Source organism: Cyprinus carpio, chromosome B3 (assembly GCF_018340385.1).
Source record: "Cyprinus carpio isolate SPL01 chromosome B3, ASM1834038v1, whole genome shotgun sequence".
NCBI classification, from domain to species: Eukaryota; Metazoa; Chordata; class Actinopteri; order Cypriniformes; family Cyprinidae; genus Cyprinus; species Cyprinus carpio.
Window position 1 is genome coordinate 16,707,036 of NC_056599.1, and position 20,410 is coordinate 16,727,445.

At 36.0% G+C, this 20,410-nt stretch overlaps 1 protein-coding gene across 3 annotated transcripts; it reads left to right on the forward strand.

Annotated features, from left to right (window-relative positions):
* The first annotated feature begins 21 nt into the window (after window positions 1-21).
* LOC109059813 (vesicle-fusing ATPase) lies at window positions 22-20,189 on the forward strand. Of its 3 annotated transcripts, none has more exons than XM_042719980.1 (22): window positions 117-171; window positions 5,473-5,490; window positions 8,119-8,204; window positions 9,536-9,635; window positions 10,267-10,306; window positions 10,400-10,566; window positions 10,642-10,749; window positions 10,855-10,930; window positions 11,009-11,164; window positions 11,340-11,539; window positions 11,640-11,805; window positions 12,704-12,778; window positions 12,887-13,074; window positions 13,169-13,264; window positions 13,364-13,520; window positions 14,332-14,465; window positions 14,621-14,687; window positions 15,851-15,930; window positions 16,075-16,209; window positions 16,564-16,677; window positions 17,036-17,107; window positions 19,171-20,189. In XM_042719980.1, the coding sequence occupies exons 1-21, from the start codon at window positions 160-162 to the stop codon at window positions 17,093-17,095; spliced, it is 2,235 nt and encodes a 744-aa protein (XP_042575914.1). In that variant the 5' UTR covers window positions 117-159; the 3' UTR covers window positions 17,096-17,107; window positions 19,171-20,189. The 3 variants fall into 3 exon arrangements, with proteins under 3 accessions (XP_042575912.1, XP_042575914.1, XP_042575911.1); XM_042719977.1 differs by having other exon boundaries at window positions 118-171; window positions 17,036-17,091; XM_042719978.1 differs by lacking the exon at window positions 5,473-5,490 and having other exon boundaries at window positions 22-171; window positions 17,036-17,091.
* The last annotated feature ends 221 nt before the right edge of the window (window positions 20,190-20,410 follow it).

Genomic DNA, 20,410 nt, shown 5'->3' on the forward strand with positions numbered 1-20,410 from the left:
CTTTGTTCTCTGGAACGAACTGTTCGAAAGATTCGATTCACAGCAACAGTGCGAAGCGTCCATGCGCATGCGCAGCTCTCACCTGTATGTCGCTGTCCGCTAGTGCTGCTCTAGTACTGCTGTGTGGAGCTCTTCCGAGCAGCATCACCTAACGCAAACATGGCGACCCGGGTAAGATATACTTCCATTTGAATTATTCACCGATTAAGCTTATACGACATTAAGAATTAGCGCTGAGTATAAATGTAACATATTATTTCACAACAATCGCTCCCGAGAAGAGCTTTAGTCAGTGTCTTTCCAGTTTGATGCCAGCCACTGGCATCTTTCTGTAACCAGCCTTCAGACAGTAGCAGGTGGCGATACGGTCACCTGCGAGCACCAATGCAGATATGCAGCGATATTGCTGGTGTATGGTTTACATAATTATTCATAGCATGCTAATATATGGCTTCCACACAAGCATACGCGGGAAGCTTTGAACAGAAGCCTAATAATAATAATAAGCCCCCATGAATACTTAAATCTCGATAGTGGTACATTAATTTAATTTCCAGCATTTGTGTGAATAGTGAAATGGTGGTGATTGTTGTGATTGTTTCTAGTCTGAGCCCATCGGTAAACAGGCACAAGCCTAAAATAGAACCGAGATGGTTGTCCATTTGCTTTAGCCCATCGATTCGGTACAACATGCACCAGCAGGCGGTTGTCTCATTAATCTTTTAAGATGTGTGTTAATGTGTATGTGTACAGTATCCATGCATCGTAGTTTGAGCTGCAGAACGCTGTCATGAAGAGTGAAATGACAGGATTTAACCTTGATATGGCTCGCGTAATGCTCACATAAACTCATCACACCACACTGTTTCTGCTTCGAGAGCTCGCGATGTGTATAACCTTGAGGAAGACTGCGATTTCCCGTACAAAATCACGCTTTCGCTTCAAAATGTCCACAGAAACACATCGCCCCACCAATACGACTCGCTATATTTTGTGCGCAAAGCTCTCCGTGCTGCAGGATGGTGCGCTGTAGGGCTCGACGAGAGCTTTGCCTGTCATTGTGAAAAATGCTTTCAAAATGGCATCATTATTAGTTTAAACTGATAAACTGAGATTTCAGTGTTTCGTTTAGGTCCTTGTTTATTTATTTATTTACTTGCTTATTCATTTATATATTTATTCATTAATTCATTTAATATCAATATTATATTATTAATAAAGGTTTTTTAGTAATATAAATAACATTTATAAATAACATTAATGTTAATTATGCAGTAATACATTTTTTTATAAATGTTTATTTTTTAATTTTAGAAATGATTTTAATTATATATAATTTTTTAAATATAATAGAGAGAGAGAGAGATGTTTGTTTGGCTTTTTAATTATCATTAAAAATAAAATGGGAGATCATGTAATTCATGCCATACTCTCTAAACGCACTGCAATATAGTGGGGATTTTAATTATGGTGGTAATCAAGCCAAATATTATAGGGACATTAATAAAACACAATATGTATTTGGTATGTAATGAGACAATTAGGCACAATCAAAGTGCAATAAAAATAAACAGCTATAATTTTTGAACAACTAAATTATATATTTTCAATGCAATCTGCCTATATACCATTATTGTTGTTTGTGTATAGATAGATAGATAGATAGATAGAGGCGGGAGGAGCAAACGACAGACACAGTGGGTGTGGCGTCAGGCCTCGGAGAGGTTCTTATTAAGAAAAAGATAACCAAAAGAGGGATTAAAAGTGTCCAAAGGGGGAGTGTCCAAAATAAACAGGGAATCTGGTGTCCTCGTCGTGCTGCGGGGTATGTGAAGGGCAGGTAGTGTTCAGGAAGGAAGGGCGGCGGCTTCTTTCAGCGGCTCAATTCCATCTCGCTGTCCGCGGCGCTTGAAGGGACTAGAAGGCCCGGCATCCTGGCCCGACGACCGTGTAACGGGACCGGCAGCTCACGTCTCTGGCGGCGCGGGGGTCCCTCTACGCACCCTTCCTGGACCCACGGGGACACCAGCGGGCATGCACGGGGAAGAGACCGGTCTCCCGAGGAGAGGCTCGCTCGGCATTTAAACAGCGGCGGTGATGAGGCTCCAGTTACATCAGGTGTGCCCCATCACACGCCAGCCCTGGCTCTTCCAGCGCCCCTCCTCTCTCACGCACCCACTCCTGTTGGGAGACTGCTAAAGGGCGGCGATTAAGGGACGGGGTGACGATGATAATTAGGGGGGAGGCAGCCAACTCGTCACAATATATATATATATATATATATATATATATATATATATATATATATATATAGATTGCATGAAGGACTGCAGATTATACAGTCACAGTTTACTGTAGGTGTCGCTGTATTTAATGGCTTTAGTATGCTTAAGGTAGGAGAGGACATGCAAGAGAAAGAGCAGATGAAAGATGTTCAGAAATTTGTGAATGCCTGTCACACACCCACAAACAAGGGTGTTTGGAAGTTTGTGAGTGGATGTAAGCACAGTGTCAACTGTTTTGTTAAGCCCATCATGTTCCCTGGTGCGATTCTACTCAGGAAGAATAAATCAAGATGAGAATAGAGAGAGTGAACACTGGAAAATCAGCCGTTGTCAGCAGAACAATTTATTCATTCTTTTGGTTATTATGAGATATTTCTTGTAAGCTGTGCTGATCAAACTAAACCAAGCCAGACAAGCTCTGTGTGGGCATCCTTCACCCACAGAGTTCAGCTCAGTGTTAAATTACTTAATACTTCTCAGAGAGGGTATGAATGATACACAGAGGACATGCAAGAGAAAGAGCAGATGAAAGATGTTCAGAAATTTGTGAATGCCTGTCAATCTGTTATGATGAACCAAAGAGATGTTCCTTTGTGAGTGTCTCCCATGAGTACTGGTTGTCTCTTAAGAGAATTTCCCCTTTAATTCCCATTTCCTCTGCTTTAAATAAATGCTTCTGTAGGACTAATACACATCTCTTTATTTAATAAAAAATGACTACTAGATAAAGCTTTTTGAATTAGTGTTCTGCATGTGGCATGGGCACTAGAATAACTGCCAAGCTCTAAAGTATATTAAAACTAAATGAATAATGGATATCGTTGAGAAATCCTCCCCATCAGTTGTAGCTCTAATCAAAGGCCCTGCATGAAAGCTATTTTTTATTGTTGTGAATGCCACACAGCTAAATAACATCATACGAGGTTTCTTATTGTCTATACATTTAAAGCAGCATTTTGGCATTGATTTCTTTCTTCAGTCTACATATTACCCATTAAAACCAGTCTTTGCAGACATTAATGACTTCTTACTTCAATTAACTCACAAGCAGCAATCTTCATCATGCAATTATTTTACATCAAGCAGCTAAATGCATTTCACATGAGCCAAAAAAAAAAAAAAAAAAAAAAAAACCTGATCATAAGTGATTAAAAGTTTTCTCTCTGCTCAGGAAATGATTTCAACTAGGATCTCCCTCTGGGGTAATTAAAAACAAATGATAAATTAGAAAAAGCTTGAAATGTGTTTCAGGAATTGCAAGTCATGGCAGTGATTTAAAATTTACATCCGACTCATTTAATGTTCATTTTATATTCACATTTTTAGGTTTCTTTACCAAAATTCATTTTCTTTATTTTTCTGCTCTGACTGTAGTTTTTCTCAGAAAAAAAAGTCAAGTGGATTCTGAAAGTGATTCCAACGATATCGTTCCCCTTTGTTATTATTGTTACAGTTCCCATAGCTATATCATCCTTGATGAAAACCGCCTTTAGCCTTTTGTGGTTGACCAATCAGGAAGCTCGATGAGCTGCATCATTTCCATGATATGGAGGTTTATGAGGAGAGGTTTTCTCTGTGCTATTCGTCCTATATTAATCTTCATGTTTTGCATGCTATTTGATATAATGCTCATCCTCCATTTAGTGTGATTTATCAGGGGTACAATCAATAAACCAAAAGTAATACAATCCACCCCTGGGTCCCGGTGTAATTCAGTAGTCTAGCCATTTGAAGTGTCTGAAATCTCTGCATAGGTTGAACTTTGTTGGTCTGGCGCTCTTAACTCTGTGATATGTGCTGCTTATGAAATGGCCACAGAAACTAATAATGCTTAATCAAACCCTCAGGGCAGATAAAGTCATTAGTTCGTTACTGTTACAGGATGTCCTCTGTGGAGTCAGGTGTTTCTTCTCAACATTATCGATCAGGCTTCTCCTCACTCCTCATTGAATATCCCTCCAGAGGCCCAGCCTCATTAAACACGGAGAGCAGTGCTGCTTGAAATAGATTTTTACTCAGTATACTAACTGTTAGATAAAAAATGTTAGCCTAAATGCACTGTAAGTCGCTTTGGATAAAAGCGTCTGCTATATGCATAAATGTAAATGTAACTGATGAAATGGCATGCAGCTTTTTATTTTGTTTATTCAGTTCTGAATTATACTGCTGTTGTCTTTCTTTCAATGCTTAATTTTTGTTCATGTGTAGGCTGCAAAACAGTAAAAACGGCAATATTGTGAAATATTACAATTTAAAACAAGTTTTCTATTTTATATACTTTAAAATGCAATTTGTTCCTGTGATGCAAAGCTGAACTGTCAGCATCATTACTCCAGTCTTCAGAGTCACATGATCCTCCAGAAATCATTCTAATATGTTGTATGCTAATATGCTGATTTGCTGCACAAGAAACATTTCTTATTATTGTCAGTGTTGGAAAAGTTGTGCTGCTTCATACTTTTATGAAAACCATTATACATGTTTTTCAGGATTCTCTGATGAATAGAAAGTCAAAAAGAACTTTTGAAATAGAAATCTTTTGAAACAATATAATTATCTTTACTGTCATTTTTGACTAAAAGAATGCATCCTTGTTGATGTAATTTTTTTAAACAAAATCTTACTGACCCCAAATGTCTGAACTATACATACTACATATACATATTGCTATATTATATTATTATATTTGGTTTTTTTTTCTTTTGTATGTAAGTATTTTTAATATTTTTAATATTTTAAAATTCAAATTTATGTCCAGTACTGATTTTGGCCAACAAAATCATCTGCTATCTTTATTAGATTTCTGTTCTTACTAAATATTTGTTTGTTTGTTTTTGCTTTAATATCTCCACTGACATGGTGAAGTGTGTTCACATGTGATATATTTTTTAAGCATGTGCATTAAATCTTATTAATGCAACTTTTCATATTTCAAATGATTGGTGAAAGTACATACACATTCCCCTACCACATCAGGGTTTGGTTTGCCTGCGGTTTGTCTTTGCTGCTCCTTCAAGCACACTTGCAGTTGATCCTGATTCTGCTCTGCATGCTGCCTGATGCTGCACACTCTGTTGTTTCTCAACCACATGCTGTCTTTGGCTCAATGTGGTGCTGGCTCTCTCAACAGTTTGTTTTATGTCCTTCTGCCCTCCCTCTTGCTTGCGTGCATTCATTGGCCCCCAAGGTTGTAATATTTTTCAAGGTATGTATGCTTTCCGAATTCCCTGTGCTTGTCTCGCTTGCCAGATTGAGCTGTATGCTTCACTTGCACTAGCCTTCTGCATTGCCCTTAGTATCCTGATTGCTGACAGGCTGTAACCCCTGTTGCTATCACCCTTCTTGGTAGCAACGACTCGAGGGAGCACTACAGCGCTTCATTGCCCAAACTGCATCACAGTGCCATAGACAAAAACCATCCAACTCAAGATCATCTGCCTGTGTACTCACTCTCAGGACAAATAAAGGTTGATTTGAGGTTGAGCACTAAAGGGCCAGCTGTAACGACTGAATGGTGCGAGGGCCTGTGGCGAGTTTATTATGCGTGCTGGCAGGGAGCCATGGTTTATTGCTTTTCTGACCTGGAACTAAAGTAGGTCTAATTGCTGGACTGCTCTTTGTTAACCGGATTATGTCAGCCTGTTGAGTTAACATCCACACCCAGGCTTTGAATCAGATACAAACCCTCAAAGAGCCATTTGCTGTCCTCTAGTTCTGTTTCCTGGCATCACACATCCAACAAATCTAAGAAACCAAGAAATCTAAATTGACATTTCTGTTTTTTTTTCTCTCTTTTCTTTAGTGGAATAGTGCAGTGTTTACTTTTATCTTTGAACATCATTACTTTTTTTTATTCAGTAGTTGTTTAATTAATTACATCAACGTCCCCTTCCCCTCCAGCAATCTGTCAATCAATGTTTGCAATTCACAAGTGGCAAAGATCCAGTGATCAAATGAATTTCAGGTGGACCAAATCAAGTCCCATCGTTTTTACTCATTTAAAAAGTCATTTAGCTCAGATATATGTCACAGTAGGGAAGAAAAGACGTTGTGACTTTAATACCAGTGACAGAAAAAAATTGTGCAAAAATTGTCCCTTTAGGGTACAACAGCTTGTCCTCTAAAAAAGTATATATAAGTGCTTAATATGTACCATCAAGGTACAACTCTAAATCATTTAAGGGTTAAATAAGGTACCAATATTTGCACTTTTTGTCTGAGAGTGTTATTAACTTTCTCAATTTAGGTTACATTTCCCTTAGTTCAGCGTTTATTTCTATTTTTTCATCTTGTGCTGTTCTGTAGACAAGTGTTTCTCATTATGTACAGGAAAAGCTTCGTCATGTTTTCATTCATTGTTAAATCATTGTCAAGTTTAATCTTTATTGCCAGAATCTTTAGCAGGATAATCAATACTTTAGGATGCTAAATCCCTGAAATTTCTCTTAAAATGTTCCAAGGATTGTGAAACATTCAGAAGTAATTTTCTCTGTCTGTACTTTCTGGCAGTCATTTGTTCCATTTTGTTAATTTAGTGAAATTTTGGCTTCTTCAACTTGAAGCTGTGTTTGGTAATTGCATCATTAGTTTATTACCCTTTTAAGATCAGCTACTTTTGCCAAAGATTGTTTATAATTTTAACTAGTTAACAGTAACCAATGTAAACATATTCAGCATTTTAAACTAAAAGTGGATAGAAATTAGCAGTAACTTTGATTAATAGATGCAGTGAAATTATTAATTTTAATTCATGTGAACTATAGCTTTATTAAATTTTTTAATCTCTAATTGTTTTCACCGAAGCTTTGTTTTCTGGTTGCGTCATTCATTACCTTTTTTTCTTTTTCTTTTGTAGTCTGTTTTATTTATGGTTCTTTGGTTAGTTGCATCAACTAAAGAAGGAACAAATAAAGCTAGAACACCCATGAACCTTCACTGTCAGTCTTTGCTTAAAATATATATTTTTTTGTCTTTTATGTTTCTTATTTACCCATGTTTAACACACTGGTGCTCTCTTTTAGACAGATTTATGATTGTGTTTTCACTACTGTTCCCTTGCCTTTTTCTTTATCGTCTCATTTGTTGTTATCTAACACTGTTTATATCAAACCACTGGTATTATTGGTTTGGGGTTTGTAGGATCTCTATTGCAATAAAACATGATGCACATGATCCTGGAAGGGATGATTAGATGAGGTCTTTAGAACAACAACCTCAGTGCTTCAAATATTGGGGCAAGTTTTCAGCTTGCACAGTAGAAACAGCTTTCCATCTTGCTATTTTGCAGCATGGGATTTTCTGTTTTTAAAATTCTGCAGAGAATCATGGGAACTCCTTTGTATGGTGTGGTTTACTGTAAATGTTTCATGAGGAGAAAGATCTTTCATTAAGAAATGACACCCAGTGAGCTAATATAGCAAGATGCAAATAATAAAGCTGAAGTGTGTAATTTCTGTGCCATTGGCTCCACCAAGTGAAACTGCAAAGGTGATAGTTCTCAAACAGGTTTCCCTGAATACTCCCCCTAACCGCCATTGGCTAGTAAAACAGATAGCCCCGCCCCCAACCCACATCTTTGGTTGAGCCCATGTTTTTCTGTCAAGCTGCTCAAATAAATTTGAGGATATTTCAAAACTAAGAGCACTATAACAAAGAGGCACAAAACTAAGGGAAATTAACTGCTGAATGGCTTATTTAAAAAAACATAAATTACACACATCACCTTTAAGCTTCAACATCAATTGTCAGACGTATCATTCTCATATAAGGCAAACCTTTCTTCTGCCTCTCACCATATTACACTCTCTCTTCATAATTATCTGTCTTTCTGCAGACAATGCAAGCGGCTCGATGCCCAACAGATGAGCTGTCACTGACGAACTGTGCAGTAGTGAGTGAGAAAGACCTGCAGTCTGGACAGTGAGTATTCACCCACACCACAGATTCAGCACATTTGCACACAGAAGCCAGTTAAATGGTACGATAGCCAATATATGCTTTGTCAGTTCTTGAATTTCATACATTTGATACAGGAAAAAAAATAGCAAGTGAAAAGGTCTAAGTGACTTTGACAAGGGGCAAATAGTGATGGTTAGATGACTGGGTCAGTCGTCAGTCAGGTCCCGGTTGGCATTAGTCAGTATCTACAAAAATGTTGCAAGGAAAGAAAACAAATGAACCGGCGTCAGGGTCATGGGCACCCAAGGCTCAGTGTTGCTCGTGGTGAGCAAAGGCTAGTCTATCTAGGCCAATAACATGAGAAAACTATTGTAGCTCAAACTGTGTTTGGGGCTGACGAACTTGATGACCCCTTTCCAAAAGTGCTAAGAAATAAAAGTTACCACAGTGTCGCATGTATATAAAATGTGTGGCCAAAAATATTCTCATTGATTTAGTAGAAAGTTATATTCTTGTGGGTTTGGTAGGAAAAAAAATAGTTGAACATACCTTATGAGGGTTAAATTTACCCTTAAAAAAATCACTTCTATGGGGCAAATACTGCCCCTAAATAAAAACTTTCCTGTCATTTCATTTAAGTTGTGGATACTCATTAATCACATGTAACATGTAGTACACAATATCCTTTTGCAGGTGTATCATATGGGTGTATCTAACACTGCAGGAAAACTTTCAAACATATAATTAGTGCTCCAGCAGCAGAGCTGACGATTTTCCATAAGTGTGTGTGTGTGTGTGTCCTTGGGATGCTGAATCAGTCCAGACATTAACTCAGGCTGACATAGTCTGCCGCAGTGCCTCCTGCTGATGCCTCATGTCCAAGAATATCACAGCATCAGGGCCGATTTGTGTGGGTTTGTGTTGCCATATCGATATATGGCATGTTAATGTTTGATGTAAATTGATGTATCATGTAATAAATAATAAATATATATTTTGGTGTATTTTTGGTGGAAATAACATAGAGATAGTGGTCAACCCTTCCAGTTAGACCCTAAGTATTTAGTCATCACATATATAAATATATATTATCCATGATTATGGTTACTTTTAACTGAATGAATTGTTGCATGATGTAAGGTTACTAAAAAAGGAACCATTGTCAGTGCTTCACACATATAATCCCATGTGCTAATCTCAGATTATGTAGGAGTGGTGCAGTTATAAACATAGACAGTACTCGACTACAAAAACTAGTTAAAGTGATGTTTCCAGATTTAAAAAAAATATCATAGTTTCTGTTGATCCTTGTGTCATTGTAGAAGTTGAATCTTTTCTGCCTCTCTCTCCAGGCATGTGACTGTGAGGACAACACCCACCCACAAGTTTGTGTTCACTGTGAAGTCTCACCACTCTGTGGTTCCTGGAACCATCGCTTTCAGTTTGCCACAGGTGCAGGACTCCTGCCAACATTTTTTATTTGTGACACAAATATAACAGGAGACAAGCCCTTAACATCAAATCCAAAACAACAGCTAACCAGACATATTTAAAGGATATAGGTGGAGGAATGCTGTTAACATTTTTTATTTGACAACAGCTAACCAGACATATTTAAAGGGCTAGTTCACCCAAAAAAAATACACACAAAAGAAGTATATATTAAGAAGAACACTTATGTTTATATATTAAATAATATAATATAAAATATTACCACTGACTATAAATTGTATATACAAAAATTTTCTAAAATTGAAATACATAATAAATAGACCCTGTATTATGTTCCACATTTTGGATGTGATTAAGAAAGCCCTAAGTTTGATTTTTTGATTTTTTGTTGGGCTAAGTTTGGATGATGTTGTTTCTTCTTAAGAATATGTATTTAAAGTGTTTTTTAGAAAGTTTATTTGTGATGTTGTTTATGTGACCACTGATTTTGAAAATCCTTTAAGTTCCACAGAAGAAAAAACTGTTTGTAATCAAGAGTGAATAATTGATGTGCATTTTCATTTTTATGGAATAATTTGCTGTTTATGGAATTTTGCTGTTTTAGTCATTCTCTTCTTACTTTTTCTTAAAGAGGAAATGGGCAGGCCTATCCATCGGACAAGAAATAGAAGGTGTGTACATGGCTCTAAGGTGATCATTTGCAAAAAATACACAATTTTTAGATCAAATACTCAAAAAACTTTTTTTTTTTCCTGTCATTTCAGTGGCCAACTACAACTTTGACAAATCCAAGCAGTGCATCGGTGCCATGACCATTGAGATTGACTTCCTGCAGAAGAAGAGCACTGACTCCAGTCCCTACGACTCTGATAAAATGGCTACTGAGTTTATTCAGCATTTCAACAATCAGGGTTTCACTGTGGGGCAGCAGGTCAGGATCACATCACAAAAACTGAATAAATGGTATCTGATGTTTAATTATACTTGCTCATTTCTTTTGTCATAGCTGGTCTTCAGTTTCTGTGACAAGCTCTTCGGCCTAGTTATCAAGGACATTGAGGCAATGGACCCCAGCATACTGACGGGTGAAGCAGCATCTGGCAAAAAGCAAAAGGTATTGGAAAGCGAACAAAAATACGGAATTTGCACTTAAATGTCATATAAAATAAATAAAATGTACACAGTTAATCATCCTTTGTTTTGACATTTAACTTCACAGATTGAGATCGGTCTGTTGGTTGGAAACAGTCAAGTGATCTTTGAAAAATCCGAGAGCTCGTCTCTTACTCTAGTTGGTGAGTTTTATCACACTTAAAACATGTTTCTATTGCCATACAAACAGCCTTGTAACTCTTTGTCCTCATGCTCACCAGGCAAGGCCAAGACCAAAGAAGCCCGTCAGACGATCATCAACCCTGAATGGAACTTCGAAAAAATGGGCATCGGTGGTCTAGACAAGGAGTTCTCCGCTATCTTCCGCAGGGCTTTCGCCTCTCGAGTTTTCCCACCAGACATTGTGGAGCAGATGGGTTTGTGCTATCTTCAATTTCCATTTTGTTATGTAATCTCATAAAAAGCATCCATTCACCAGAATGGTCCATTTATGTTTGTAATCATTGTAAACGCATTACTCAGATGCATTGATTGTGAATAATGTGTGTTTTTGGGAGTGTCTGTTGTAAAAGTGAGTTGTTTTCTCTGCAGGTTGTAAGCATGTGAAAGGCATCCTGCTCTTTGGTCCTCCTGGCTGTGGTAAAACACTGATGGCCAGGCAGATTGGTAAGATGCTGAACGCCAGAGAGCCAAAGATAGTCAACGGACCAGAGATCCTCAACAAGTACGTAGGTGAATCTGAGGCCAACATTAGGAAATTGTTCGCAGATGCTGAGGAGGAACAGAAAAGGGTGAGATGACAAACTGCTCTCCCTTATGATACAATACATTATTGTACTATAGGATACTACCTTCTCTGTCTTTATTATAATTCTGTGTTTTTCTCTGCAGTTGGGTGCTAACAGTGGCCTGCATATCATCATCTTTGATGAACTGGATGCGATCTGTAAGCAGCGCGGTACAGGTGCCAGCAGCACAGGTGTGCACGACACTGTGGTCAACCAGCTCCTGTCCAAGATCGATGGAGTGGAACAACTCAACAACATCCTCGTTATCGGTGAAGAACAGCAGCTAATATATGTTCTGTTGCTTTGCAATATTTAGTAGTCTCTAAATCTAAGATTGCAAAGAAAGTTTAATACTACATACCAAGTTTTACACAAATCTGATGACTTTTGAAAAAAAAAAAATGGATTAATGTACAAAAAACTTGTAATTATTATAAAATTTTTAATATAATTTTATTATGGAAATTGTATATATTATATATTTTATTATTTTTGGAAATAATAAAATTTTATAATATAAATTATATTATTTATAATTATTATTATTATTATATTTTTGTACTATTGTTATTGTTATTTAAATTTATAAGTAATCTAATGTGACTTTTGAAAGAAATGACTGATTCATGTACAAAAAACTCTAGTTTTTAATAATAATAAAAAATATTATATAATAAACTTTTTATTATTGAAAGCGAAACATTTTTATAATATAAAATAATAATAATTATTATTATTATTATATTTTTACTATTGTTGTTATTTGAGTTTATAACTAATCTAATGTGACTTGAAAGAAACAAATAATTACTGTATAAAAATGTTTTTAGTTTTTAATAACAATAACAATAATAATCAAAACAATGATTATAATTATATAATAAATTATTATTATTGTTGTTAACAAATTTTTTTATTATAATTTTAATATAAATAACCTAATAATAAAAACTTGACAGTAATTTAATAATAAAAATAAAATATGGACCATTTTATATATATATAATATATAATAATGACCATTATATATATATATATATATATATATATATATATATATTATAATAATTACTTTTATTATGTAATTCATATTAAAATTACCGAAAATCTCAAATACTCTGTTTTATTTTGTTTTTTCCAACCTGTGCATTTGTCTTTGTCTGAAAGGTATGACCAACAGGCCGGACCTGATAGATGAAGCTTTAATGAGACCTGGCCGATTTGAAGTAAAGATGGAAATTGGTAGGACCTCAAAGATTTGCCCTTTATTTGGCAACAACAACTAGAAAAATTCAACACATTCTCCATCACTGTTCATTCTTATCTATCTGTCTACGTCTCATCACCCAGGTCTGCCGGATGAAAGGGGCCGTGTTCAGATTCTGAACATTCACACAGCTAAGATGCGTGACTTTAACCTCCTGTCTGGTGATGTGGATATTAAAGAACTGGCTGCTGAGACCAAGAACTACAGTGGAGCTGAACTGGAGGGCCTGGTCAGAGCCGCCCAGTCTACTGCCATGAACCGCCACATTAAGGTACAAAGTATAGTGATCTATGCATTCCTTATCAGGGATATACTTTCATAACACCCCATTTAATAGCTCTAAACTGAATCTTATTGTATTCCAGGCCACATCTACTGTAGAGGTGGACATGGAGCGAGCGGAGAAGCTGCAAGTCACTCGAACAGATTTCATGGCGTCCTTGAATAATGACATTAAACCTGTAAGTTTCTGCCTTGTTGAATAATTAATAGCTTTCAGAGAGTCATTTGTAGAAGCTGAACTCATCAAGTGAAACCATGTTATCTTGTACTTTTGTTAGGCTTTTGGCACCAACCAGGAAGACTATTCCAGTTACATCATGAACGGCATCATAAAGTGGGGTGATCCAGTGACCCGAGTGCTGGAGGATGGAGAGCTGCTGGTGCAGCAGACTAAGAACAGTGACCGCACTCCACTCGTGTCTGTGCTTCTTGAAGGTGAGCCTTCATTTTTAACATCAAAGTATGCTGAGGCTGATGATACAGGGGGCAACTTTCTGAGCAATGTTGCCGGGGCAAACTTTGGGCAATGCGGTCTTGAATGGGCAACGAGATGAGACACAGGGCCCACGACCAATCTAAAACATCCAGATAGAAATTTGTTACCCATTCTTAATGGAAAAGTGCCCAAGCAACACTGCTCAAAAAAAGTTGCCCGGCAAAATTGCTCAAAAATTTGCCTCATGTATCATCAGCTTGACTGTTCATCATAACACAGTAAGGATGCTCCATGAATGTCCTTCGCACCGAACTTTATGCTAATATTAAGAAATCGTTCAGCAAATATTAACATTACAAATATTAGCACCAGGCCCTTCTGAGAATGTTGTTCTCTCAACATTATTAGAAAGTTCATCAAGTACGTATAACCTTACAAGGATGTTCCATAAATGAAAAGATTCAGAAAATGTTCTAAGAATGTTGTTCTCTCAACATTATTGGAATGGTCATCAAGAATAAATAACATAATGAGGATGTTCTATGACTTTGTAAAAATATTTTCTTTTAATATTATGAGAATGTTCAAGAATCATCAAATAAAAATAACATCATAAGACGATTACACACGTATATCTAATGTAAATGATGTCATAAGAAAGTTTCATAAACATTATTTTGAGAATGTTTCATTTTAACATTTACAAAATGTTAGTGAGAGTATCCTACCCTGTTAGGTAGGATAGTCTCTGTGTTCCAATCCGATGTAGACTATTTTTCAGTCCTGACACACCATGTTTTTTTGCCTCAGGACCTCCTCACAGTGGAAAGACAGCCCTGGCTGCCAAAATCTCAGAGGACTCGCAGTTCCCCTTCATTAAGATCTGCTCTCCAGACAAGATGATTGGCCACTCAGAGATCTCCAAATGCCAGGCAATCAAGAAGGTTAGTGCTAACATACTGTATGCTCATACATTTTAATATTATTTTAATTTCAATGTAACATTTTTACACATATAATCTATTCACATTTTTTATTCTCAAAGCCAAAGTTATTGTTTTGCATACTATCATTAAAAATGTTCCATATTTCTTCTCAGGTCTTTGACGATGCTTACAAGTCTCAGCTCAGCTGTGTTGTGGTTGATGACATCGAGCGTCTGTTAGGTTAGATTGTTTTATTATTTAAATTGTTGATTTTGTTGTTTTTTTTTTTTTAAGTAGGGGTCTTCAACAGGGAAAACTGCCAATAACTGTTTGATTTTTAATCAATTTTTGTGGAAAAAAAGAATATATGCCTTAAACAAAAATACAGTTTGAATGTAAAAAAAGTATATATAAACTATAAGGGCAAAAGTATTGGGACACCCCTTCTAATGAACAGATTTGACTACTTAGAATTTCCATGAGAACAAATCTCAATGTTTAAACATATAATGATATTCAAGGGAACTGTGTGCTTCTAACTGTATAGCAACAATTTGGACAGGAAAATCTTTTTATTCTAACATGACAAAGGCAAGATTTAAAAATAAATGATTGATTGAGTCAGTGTGGAAGAACTTGACTGCTCTGCAGAAACCCAGCTGAACACTTCTGCTGTGACTTTAAATGCAGACCTTGAGCCAAAAACTCAACACAAAACACCAAGAATATCTTTATATGCTTTAACATTGAGATCTGTACTCATGGAAAGTAGTCAAACCTGATTATTAGAAGGGGGTGTCCTTATACGTTTGTCCATATAGTTTATTTAAAATGCATTTATTTCATACTAAGTATAGTTCAAATCTATTAACATATTTACTGACATATCGCTCGAGACTTCCTGATGAAAAATTATAACTCAATATTATGTTGAGTACTACTTGTGCACAATACATATTTCTTAATATTAAGCTTAAAATGTGTTTTAATGTCACTATTGATGAGGATTGTATGATCTTTGAATAATATCGGTCTTTAAATACAAGATGTTTCAAGTGTACCTGAAGTATACTTGCAGTAATTTCACTTAAGTACAATCAAATATATATATATATATACTAAAAGTACAATTGCAGGGTATTTTTATTAAGCACATAAATATGTAAATGTATGTGTAGTATACTTAGAATTAAATATTCTATTCTATTCTATTTATTTTTCACTAGGGGTATCTTTAACTAAAGTTGACAAGCAATGTTGAAATGTTTCATTGACCCTCCCGCCTTGTGTGTATGTATTAGATTAAACTAATGCACAAGTATATGACTCTGTACTTACAGTGGTGAAAAAACTGCTATATTACACTATTAATGGTATTCTAATTATTATGTGTGGTGAGATAGATTACGTGCCGATTGGTCCTCGATTCTCCAACCTGGTTCTTCAGGCCCTGCTGGTTTTGCTGAAGAAGACTCCACCTCGTGTAAATTCCGATACTTATATATATGGGTCATATTTGTTCATATGTGATGGTGTTTTAATCTTTTTATTAATCTTCTATCACTGAATGCATTTATCTTGTTAGATTTTGGCCGTAAAATATCTGGTGTTTATCTCTTGACCATAAGGCCGTAAGCTGCTGATCATCGGCACCACCAGCCGTAAAGACGTCCTGCAGGAGATGGAGATGCTGGATGCGTTCAGCACCACCATCCATGTGCACAATATCTCCAGTGGCGAACATCTGGTTGAAGCTCTAGAGGTGAGATGAAATGAAAGTCAGCGCTTATTAAAAAAAAAAAAAACAACAACAACAACAGATGTGCTGTTCTATCTATCTATCTATCTATCTATCTATCTATCTATCTATCTATCTATCTATCTATCTATCTATCTATCTATCTATCTATCTATCTATCTATCTATCTATCTATCTATCTATCTATCTATCTATCTATCGCATAAAATCAGGAGACAGGAAGTTATTTCAGCATTCTAGTTTTTTTTTATGTCGTTTCAGCATTAGCCAGTAGAGGGCGATACCACCCTTTCTGTCAATTCATTTAAATGCACAACATGTTACTATCATACTTATCTTTTTTTCTGTTCATTACAACTCCTGGGCAGCTTCACAGATGCTGAGAGAACCACCATTGCCAAGCATGTAAAAGGAAAAAGAGTGTGGATTGGCATTAAAAAGCTTCTCATGCTTATTGAGATGTCTCTGCAGGTAAGCTTTAGTCTGTAAATACTATTGTGTACCATTAGGAGTCTCTCAAACCCATTAAATCTTTGGATTTATTTCTGCTAGAAGTATTCACCTAGAAATTCTCTCTAATTCACGTGGACTAGAAATTTAATGAGCTCAGGCAGTTTTCTAACATGCTTCTTGAAATGTGGTCTAAATAATTTAATTTTCTGTGCTTTTTATAGCTGTTTCATGCACAGAAGAATCTGACACTACATCTAAAGTGCTGTCTAGCAATTTCATGAGCTCACTTCATCTCGTGACAGAGTCACATGCAGAGAACCATATACGAGAAAATGAAAGTTTATTTATAGCTTGTTGTGTTTACCCTCCTCTCTAGATGGATCAGGCGTACAGAGTCAGCAAGTTCCTGTCTCTACTCAAAGACGAGGGAGCGTGAGTACACCACTATGTTCATCATATGTTGCATACTTGACACAACAAAGTCTAATAAAAGAGTTATTGCCACAGACTCACTGGATCACAAACCTGATGATGGAGAGTTAAACAGGCATTAAGCTTGTTTCATATTTGATTTTGTTAATTGACAGGCTGGATGAAAGCAATCACATCCGAATTTAACTCTGCTGGTGAAAACTGATGGTAAGGTTGTCATGGTAACTATGCGTGCTGTATTTAGAGCCATGAGAGTAGTTGCTTTGAAATTTCTTGATCCTTAGTTTTTCCTGTTATTTAAGATACAGAACCTGAAAACTAGTGTCCTATAGCAATTCTAAGCCAAGCAGAACCAGACCTCTTCATATGCTTTAAAGGGTTAGTTCACCCAAAAATGAAAATTTTGTCATTAATTACTCACCCTCATGTCGTTCTAAACCCGTAAGACCTCCGTTCGTCTTCAGAACACAAATTAAGTTATTTTTGATGAAATCTGAAATTTTGACCCTCCCATAGACAGCAATGTAATTACCACGATCAAGGTCCAGAAACGTAGCAAGGACATCGCTGAAATAATCCATGTGATGTCAGGGCTTCAACTGTAATTTTACAAAGCTATCATCTGCCATCAGTGGTTCACATCTGCCAAAAATAATGACTTTATTCAACAATTTATCTCCTCTGCATCACCCTGGTGCTATTTTGTGCTATCCACTGACACGTAAATCCACGTAAACATTCTATTCTTTGTCAGCTGCGTTTTTTTTATAATTTTGGTGTTATTTTGTGCTATCCACTGAAGCAGCTGACACAGAACAGCATATGCTGTTTACGTGGATTTACGTGTCAGTGGAATAAATATTTAAATAAATTTACTGTGAATAAAATAGAGTAATTTTAAATTGTACTAATATTTCAGAATATTACTATTTTTCCTGTATTTTAATGCAGCTTTGGTGAGACATTAAAAAAAAAAAACATTAAAAAATGTATTGACCCCAAACCTTTAGATATCACAACATAAAAGATAATTTAATGCTGTGCCTATCAGATATGTTATACCACACATTTAAATATTCAGTGAGATAACATATAAAATAGTTTAGATTTTCCTGCTCAGGGCCTGCAGAGGTCAGACTTTTCCACTGTCACTCATCACCGATTATATTTACTAGTGATTCAGTCTAGTGAAAGCCAACAGTGTGTTTTCAACTCATTGTACTTCTACAATGGGACAAATTTTCAGGTGACACAAAATATCCAAGAATAAAGGAATGGAAAAATGGAGAAAAAAAATATCAGATCCACGTTGTATTACAATAGAGTGCACATATTTTTATTTCAGGAGCTGCGGTTTTCAAAACAATTATAGTTTCCACATGAAGGTTTTACTAGATGTTAATACGTTTAAATTACCATATAAAATTGTTTGTATATTATTTGAATATTTTTTTTTTTTCATTTTGCACTTTTGTGTCTAATGTTTTTTTTTATCAACTAAACCTCTAAATGCATAGTAAAATGTGCAAAAATTAACGAGTATGACAAGAATCATACTGTAAACAAAAATGAACAAATATTAATCAAATTTAACACTGGATACTGGACAGTGGGAGTTATATACCAGAATTGAGTCAGGTGCGTTAATCTTGCAACCGGATCAAGCTGTGACATTTACACTAAAGAGTAAAAAAAAAAAAGGAATATACATGTGTGAATTATTCACAATAAGATTATTAACATGCATTTAAAAAAAAAAAAACCTTTTCATTTCATGCCAACTTTAAAGGGAAGAACATGAAGAACATGCACAATAAGAGCAGAAATGTGCATTAAGAAAGAAAGTATGGTTCTTTTTGAACTTTATCTCTTAGAAAAACAGTCAATATTGGTAATGATTGACTTTCAGATGGAAGCCATCAAAGTCACAGAGTCTATGTGCCAGAGCTTGTCTGTAAATTTGGACTGTGCCCAAACACCAAGGGGCTGAGGTGAAACCCAAAACCATCCGACATGCAGTACACACTCCCACAGAGTAAACTCTCTGCGCCTCCTCACGCTCCATCCTTCTCTCTGCAGGGATCGTGGTTTCTGTGAGTAACAGAAGATAGGTGAGAGGGACGCCCAAGCTGTTCCTCCCAACTGCATGTTCCTCTGGCAACTACAAGCAAACTCCACCCAAAAAACACCCTCACAATACTGACAACCTGACGGAGATCACACAGCCGTCCCTCATATCAAACCAATATCAAATATCGTCTTGTGCTTTGTGTAATATTTCTGTACGCTGTTTGTTTACATGAATATACATTTTGAGCTACTCGAAGCCATGAAGATGTAAAAAATCAGATTTAAAAATATGTATATATGCTGCTGGATGCAGAACATATATAGCGAATCTATATCATGCAACATGTGAATCTCTAAGTAGGATATAAGAAAGCTGTTGGTGTGTGTATAATGTATATATAATGTAGTGAAGGTGGGCTGTGCTGTTTGTAGTGTGCATACGCTGAACCCTTCCTTTGTGATTGTGTTGTGGTAACACAAGAAAACATATAGATCACAGTGTTATTTGATATTGTACATAGGTTCAAAATATGACGATTTGTTTTTTTCCTTTGTTTCAGTTTAATGTGGATTCGGTTTACAGTGTCAAAGCTGGTCATATATAGTATATCTATGTAAACTAGTGTTGGAGAAGCCAGCACTTTGAGAACAACCTTGATCACTTCTACAGTGGATTGATAATCTGTTGTGGTCACTACATGAGTGTCTGTTAGTGTGTGGATGTGTGTGTGTGTGTGTGAGAGAATGAGTGAGTGTATCAACAGACGGCTACAGATCAGCTTTCAAATGGACTTATTTGTGTGGCTGTATGTATCTGTGTAAGTGTAGTGTGGGTAGATATTGTTTTTTGAAGTGAATATTCATGACTATTCATTCTTGTATGTATTTATTTTTTTGCCTGCCCATTCATTCATATGGTTTCTGTGACCAGTGTTCAATGTCCAGAGCTCTTTGATCTGTTATGACTATTGGAGATGTACGGCCAGATGCAAAATTGTGTTACTGCAATAAAAAAAAAAAGACTCTCAGTAAGAGTTCACTTGTTTTTGTCCTGTTGAATATTCATTCCATTGTTGTGCTAATATAGCCACCTCAACAGGGATTTTCTAGTGCTATTACTGTTTTAATAAAGCACTTAAAAAAAGATCAATTCAATTAACGAATTATTATTAATATATCTCTCTAAATTAAATGATAAAAAAGTGTTTGTATTATTCAGTGCATTTTTATAAGTTGTTGAATCATTTAA